Here is a 7,500-nt window from a genome sequence, read left to right on the forward strand (position 1 = left end):
CTGCGATAGTATTTCTCCTCTAGCAGTGGTATAAATCGCAAAATCTACAAGTCTACGCCTTGATTTGTGGCTGCGTTTGGGAGAATTATTGCTCGTTATCTTAATAAAGGAGAGACCAGGATCGCTCCTGCTGAATTGGCATGTCCCCGTTTTGTAGTGCTCACGCTCGCTAATGTGAGAAAATGAAGCGAGATCTAATTTATTATTCTGGGTTTTTTTGGAGCAAATGTTGTTTTTTGGGTACCCAACAACTCATGCCTGAAGTTCTCCATCTGCCTAGTGATACCGAGTTCTGGTTCCCTCACACCTACACGAGCTGCTGATCTGGGCTCAGTCTTACTTAGCACTGTTTATTAAATCACTGTATCTGTGTTTCATTTACATGTTTGGGAGTGTTGTCTGTCACTTTGTATTCATCAGCACAGTGCGTTCTAGCAGCAGCCTTCCCACCGATATAAAGCATAATACATAATATATACAACATCATTTTGAATGTATGATGTTAGACCTCGTCTGAAACACTGTGTCCTCCTAACATCTGGATGTATACTGGATGTATACTGTTCTGAATAAGGGTATCATGCTAAAAGCACAGACTAGTCATTGATGCACAACTTGAGCATTCAGCCTTTCAATTATTAATCCATAGCCTTTCTTATCTACTGCAATTGATGTGCAGTCTCCCCGTCCCCTTTAACCACCTCTCTGTGTGTGTCTCTCTCTCTCTCTCTCTCTCTCTCTCTGTCTGTCTCTCTCTCTCTCTCTCTCTCTCTCTCTCTCTCTCTCTCTCTCCATCCAGGTGTTTCTCCAGGTCAGACCACTTGGCCCTGCACATGAAGAGGCACATCTAAGGGAGGAGGAGAGCGAGTGAGGAAGAAGAGAGAGAGAGAAGGAGAGATAGAAGGAGAGAAGTAGAGCAGGATGGAGACGAACCACACAACAGCTTCGGCTCGCGCCGTCCAGAGGCCGCCCCCAGCTGAGACCTGACACCAGGAGAGCAAAGCATTCTGGGGGCTGACACGCTGGACGCCACGGCGAATGGACGGATGGTCGGGATAGAGGGATGGAGTGAAAGAGAGGAGGAGGAGCTTGTTGTTGTTTTTTATTCACACTTTCATGACATCACACTTCACAACAGTCTACAACTCTCTCTTTTATTGCATCATCATCCAATTAGCCACGCCCTTTCACCATGCGGGGCTTGGACTTCAGACACTGCCAAACCTACACGCTGACCCTATTAAGGACCCTCTGTCGTCTGTTTCTTTTCTGTACATTATCAAACTATGACTGACTGAGCCGGGAAGAGGATAGGTTTCACCCAGAATAACCTGCTTAACCTTGATATGCCAATCATCAATGACTTGCAGTAACAACAATGGCTTTTGGATCAACTTTTCTCCATTGTATTCTGGTGTGCTGTTTTTCCCTCCCCGCAATTTATTCTGTTTGTCTCTTGCGGAACGTATCAGAAACCACAAACTGCAGCTACAGTATGTCAACCTCACCAAGCTACTGTGTGAAATGAACAACAATGCGAAAAATACCAAGAGCGAGAGACCAATGGAACTAGTGGTGGCCAACCGTGGAGCCCCCCTGTCTCTGTCTCTGGCCGCAGGGTCTGACACTTTCCGTGAGTGAACCCTGTGACCCAGGGGCAACATGCTGAACTTCTCAGGCTCTCCTCTAGGGGGGCGCTCTTCTCTCTCACCTTCACGCCTGACACCTCACAGGCAAACTAACAAATGCGCAGCGGCACTTTCTTGCCTTTGTTTTTTAAAGACAATTATTGATTATTAAGAATGATGGTTTGTTTTCTCGCGGCTGAAATGTCTTAAAAATTCACTGAATGAAAGAAAAAAAAAACTAGAAACATTTTGAGTACAAACGAGGAAGAATGTGCACATATGGCTTGATGGGAGACAAAACAAACCCTATCCATATGCACAGACTAAACTCAGTAGCTGCTATCTAGCACTGACAGCAAAGGAGATGGAAAAACAAAAAGAAATAACACGAACTCTGAAAGAAAAGGATTTGTATTGTTGGCCTGAAATGAAAGAGAAGGCCTTCTGTTTTTCATTCTGTTCTTCTCCCATGCGATCCAGCTGAAAACAAACCTTGGCATGACCTTCATGGCATCAGTCGTACCATGCCAGGGCCAGAAAACTGGAAATGTTCTTTTGCTTTGTGTGGATTCTGGAACTTTACCATGGAACCCTCCATCTCTTTAGTAGAGACGGAAGGGGGGCTCGGGGGGAGGTTGTCCACTATGACCACACCTCTGATTGGGAGACTAGGGAGCTGGTAGACTGACTGGACATGAAACTACAGACTAGACGTTCCTGGCAACACTGTCAGGAGCAGAAAGGACATGACCACACCAGCCCAGAGGAACTTGCCTGTTTCGTATACATTGTCTGCACTGACTTTTTCAATGTTATCTGTGCTTTTTTTCATACAGACAAAAAAAATCTGAAAAAAAAGAATACAAAGGAAAAAACATCATAAAAATACTACATAAAAAAAATAATACACAAAAAACTATTCTGTCTCTCTCACACACAGAACAGGCACACACATACACACACAGCTACACCCGTACACACACACACACACCCGCACACACACACACACACACACACACACACATACACACACACACACACACACACACACACACACACACACACACACACGCATACACAGAATTGTTTTTTTGCTCATGGCTCCTCTTTGAGATAAGACTTAAAAAAAAAAATAGAAAATAATTATAGAGTTAATGAACAGTTGGAAATGAGTTGGAAAACAAAACACTGCATGGCAGCCTCTCTCTCTCTCTCACACACACACACACACACACACACACACACACACACACATACACACACAGTTCGCTTCCCGGAATTATTTGTTCTGTTTCACAGTAGGATTTTAGCAATTGTTGTTTTGTAGAAGAAGATCTTATTCCGCTGGAGGTAACAGCTTTGAAGTGGGAAAATGAGCTCATTCTCATGTTCAAACAATCGCCATAAATTGGGCCTAGGCTCTCTCTGTATGTTAACAATCAGCTTCGAAAGCATGGGACCATATTTTACTTCTGCCCCAGGTATATGAAGTCCTACATTGCCTTGCAATCAGGGCATTAACCACCACTATCACAACTTATATCCCCTCTCTAGCATACACAGTAACACCCTGGCTTCTTCACAACTGCTGTAATGGCCGCTGTACTGAAAGCGGGGGGGGGGGGGTAAAGATGCCATCACTGGCTCTGCAGTAACATGCATCAGCCATGCCAGACTCTACTAGATGATCCCAGAGCAGCCCTCAGGGGGACGGTACAGCTCAGAACAATCGATACCAAAAACCTCCAGCGCGGAAACTGCCCTAGAGCCACGGGCAGGGTCTCGCTCAGACAACACATCTGGGGGACCGCCTCCATATGAGGCCGATTGGCAGCAGCTCTTTCTCTACAAAAAACACTAAACTAGTCTCTCTACGAAAAAGACAATGTAAAACAAGAGATTACGGTGATCTTGTGTTTTGCTTCACTTTTAGTTGGACTTCTTTGTTGTCTGTTTTGTTTTAAAGCTACAATGGTTATTTTCTCTGTGGTCGGTGGATGATGCAAAGTCATGCCAAAATTTGAGAATTGCAGGGGAATTTTGAACTACCCCGTTTTACAGTACGTACAATCATGTGGGGTTTGTGGCACTTTTTGCAAGGTTTGTGATGGTTGGTATGTCTGTGTGTGGCCCCATGCAAGCCATCAGCACAGCACATTGTGAGGGAACGAGGCGAATCAGCATTGTGATAATACGACTTGTAAACTGGTGGCCATGTGTGTGTATTACAGTGTGGGAGACTGAGATTGTACTGTATGTTGGTTGATCAATTTACTTTACATAAGAGAGCTTTCAATCTAGCAATGGCTGACAATGCTTTTGTTTGGTTATATTCTGACCTTTTATGTTACCAAACCACCCAAATCACATTCATTTGGGATCATGGAGCTAAATGATGTAAAGCATACATAAACTCAAAAACCATGCGCCACACACTTCATTGGCACTTCTGATGAGTTCGAATAAATGAAAACATAGCACTCTTATGTTAATATTCACTTCTCATTGCAGCCGTTCAGAGGTGTTGCCTGTATTGACCAAAAGGAGTAAACAGCTTCCACTGCAGTATAGCCAGAATGATGGGTTCTATGAAATGGATACAGTGGTCAGTGTGGGCTAGTCCTCTAACAAGCAGCATGCTAAAAAGCTAGCACACCGTTTCACCATTTATGCCAACTTTAAATCCCCAGCACACTTCCAGATTTCAACCCCACTTCAAATGAAAACTCATATCTCATTCCTGTGGTGTACCCACCAAATACAGTATCAGCCCCCTTCCCTTGCCCGAACCGTTAACACTCTGTTTGCTGTCATGGAGATTCAGTGGCTCCCGTGTAGTTTCCCAGGCGCTAGCTAGCATCCCACTGCTCTGATTAGCATGAGCACTGCAGGCTCCTCTGAGGAGGCTCTTCTAGTCTCTCCAGTCAGACTCCGCTAATGAGATAGCTTCTGGACATAGAGACACTGAGAGGTCTAGGGATGAAAAAAAACATCAGGGAACACTAGTGAGTGCGTCCACAGTACTGAATGAACGAACCCAGTGGGCAATCTTCTCCTCCGCCACAGAACAAACAAGAGTACATTTGCTTATCGAAAAAAAGCCAGAGAGATGATATATATTTATTTGAGAAAGTGATTGAAAATTCAAGAGATATTTTTTGATGAAGAAGAGAAAAAAAATTGTTTACCCCAGGGATTAACCAAATGTTGATGAAATTAACCCTACGTTTTATCTCATGGATTAGTGATTGAAATGAGATTATGATTAATCCGACAGTCCCTTATAGCTATTAACAACACCACCCCCCCCAACCCACCCCCTTCCGCACTCAACAAGTGCTACTCAGATAGCCCTCTCTCCCTCCCTCCCTCCCTCCTCTTTTCCCTTCTCTCTCCATCCCACAGCAGTTATCCATGCACAAACAACTGCAGGAACGCTGAATGCACACTTACCACTTTGTCCAAAGATTTGCAGTTTTGCAAGTAAACTGCTATGAATGAAAAAAGAGAGGGAAAGGGAGAGGGAGAGGGAGAGAATGAAAAAAAAATATTTTACTGCCCCACTCTATTACACCATTATTTCCCCCCTCCCCAAACCCCAACCCAACCCCACATTACAATCTCTTGTCTGATGTTCAATGTGGCCGAACTCATGGTTGTTCTCGGTTGTAAAATACGGGTGGACAAATTCGGTTGGAGAAAGACACGTGGTCTTTAGGGTGCCCAGTTCAGGGGCAACTAGCAGCCTACCAATTCTAATGTAGAGTTAGTTCCATTAGCTTCTTAGTACAGTGCAAATAGTACAGTGGAGTCTAATATTTCAAAACGTCATGTCTGAGGTGGAGTCTACTGTATGTTAGGTAACTGTTGCCTGCAGTAAACCCAAGTAGGGGCGTATAAAACAAAACCAACGTTTCAAAACCATCCCTGGACGATTGCATTATCGCCTACACCTTTATTAAGCATTCCCAAATTCGAAGTCTCACACGTCCCCCTGAAGCAGGGTAGTCACCGTGGGGAGGCTTCTGGCAGCTTTGTGAATCGCTCTCATATCTTTATGAGCTCTTAAAGGGTAACAATAGCATCAGTCTAGGTGGACGTTTAAGGGAGGGGTTTTGTGCACTAGACTTCTAGGCAACAGTGCTTCAGTGACTCATCCGGCATTTCACTCATTTTTAATGTAACTGTTCTTCTTCGCAAGCATACCATTTCACATTGCACACTCCATGTGTACTGCTAGCATAGTCTGTTGGAGCACTCTCTGTCAAATATCCACATAACATGTTGTGACACGCCGTGATGCACTTTACCACAAGAACCAAGAGACCAATTAGGGAGTCCTTTTTTAGCCAATTAACATCAATTACTTGTTTAATGCACCCTTCGCCATCATCAAATGGGCAATAGCATCTAAACGTTGTTAGATGGTTGCTTTGATGGTGGAGGTGGTTTTGTTTATTGCTATTTACATGCTATTTCGAGGAGAAAGCATCATAATTAACATGCGACTTATTGGTCCCATTCTGGGCCGCTGAACTCATGGTTCTTGTTGTACGTTGCATGCCGGGGTGAGTCTGTATCTGCTGTGTTTGTCCATACTTGATGTGTCAGTATAATAAGGGATCCACAAATCTCTTCCCACATCCCCCTGTCTCTGTACCCCTCCGCCTCCCCTCACTGTCCCCCTCACCCAACCCCCATCCATCCACACAACTCTCGCGCCCAAGCATGCTCTGGCCGGTGCGTAGAGGATTATGGGCTATTGGACTCAGATATTGCGCATCTAGTGCAGGAATTGTGTCAGGGGAATAGAGTATCTTATTCTCTTCACCCTTGGGTCAGTAGAGAGTCGTGGTGGTCAGGCAGCACTAGGAGGTGTAACTAGCCTATAATAACTATCCTCAGCAGGCCTCAGCCAACAACACAACACACCTCAGCCTGCAGAGCTAAATAATCCCAGTGGTGCTTCTCCCAGCCGGTCAGTCTATGATTCTGGCTGACCCTCCTCCACGTGGTAGTCCAGCCTCTAGTCCATCCTCCACACCTGCTCTGGGACAGTACAGGGACGTAGGTGGGAACACCTTCTCCATAGTCACCTGTCTGTCACTGTTTCAGTGACTGGGGCCCAATAATGCCAACGACATCACCTATCCCTCCTCCCAGTTCCCACAACCTCCTCCACTCCACCTCTCCACCTCTCCCTCACTTCCTCACTCCCTCCGCTTCCTCCTGTCATTGTCATGGTCACTTCCTTTTCCTTTTTCTCTTTGGGTTCTTTTTTTGCCTTCTTTTTTTTTTTTTTTGCTGTACAAAGTGTTTAAAATATTATTATTTGTATTATATGATGTTAGTATGGTAATGTTCTTTATTAAGGAAGAAGAAAAATTTATTTTTGTTACTGGTCTGTTTCATAATTCTTTTTTAAATTGGTATTGTAAGATATCTATGCAAGAACTGTTCAGTGGAGCATTTTTATTTAAGAATGTAATATGTGTAATAAATGGTAGAATCTGCTCAGCCTGGCCTGACGTCTGTTGGTGTCTAATGTAACATTTATGACCGACAGAACCGCGGGTACAAGACACAAAACAACACCTCATTACGCTCTTTCTTGTCACACTTCTCACCTTTGACCACGCTTTTCATCGAGAGCCCAGACTCATTCTTAACGCTTCAGCTCCGTATAAAAATGAGTAATACACCCTAACAACGGCTCCCTGCTCCGCAGCTCAAATGACTTCCCATTGTGCTGCACAGCACATTACTCTGGCTAACGGCAGACGGAGGAATAAGGTTGAACGCTGAGAGAGAGCGGGCACGGCGTGACAGCCACATAACCACAGCGTTTTCCTCCACTTTGGTGGCAATTCAG

At 44.6% G+C, this 7,500-nt stretch overlaps 1 protein-coding gene across 1 annotated transcript in view; it reads left to right on the forward strand.

Moving 5' to 3' along the window:
• klf7b (Kruppel like factor 7b) overlaps positions 1–7,141 on the forward strand; it is a 50,088-nt gene extending 42,947 nt beyond the window's left edge. The window contains exon 4 of the mRNA XM_083681918.1: positions 800–7,141. Within this exon, the coding sequence (XP_083538044.1) occupies positions 800–851 (52 nt within the window). The 3' untranslated portion in view covers positions 852–7,141. The remainder of the gene's footprint in view (positions 1–799) is intronic.
• Positions 7,142–7,500: the final 359 nt, after the last annotated feature.

This window comes from Argentina silus (assembly GCF_951799395.1).
Source record: "Argentina silus genome assembly, chromosome: 12".
In the NCBI taxonomy this organism is placed as follows: Eukaryota; Metazoa; Chordata; class Actinopteri; order Argentiniformes; family Argentinidae; genus Argentina; species Argentina silus.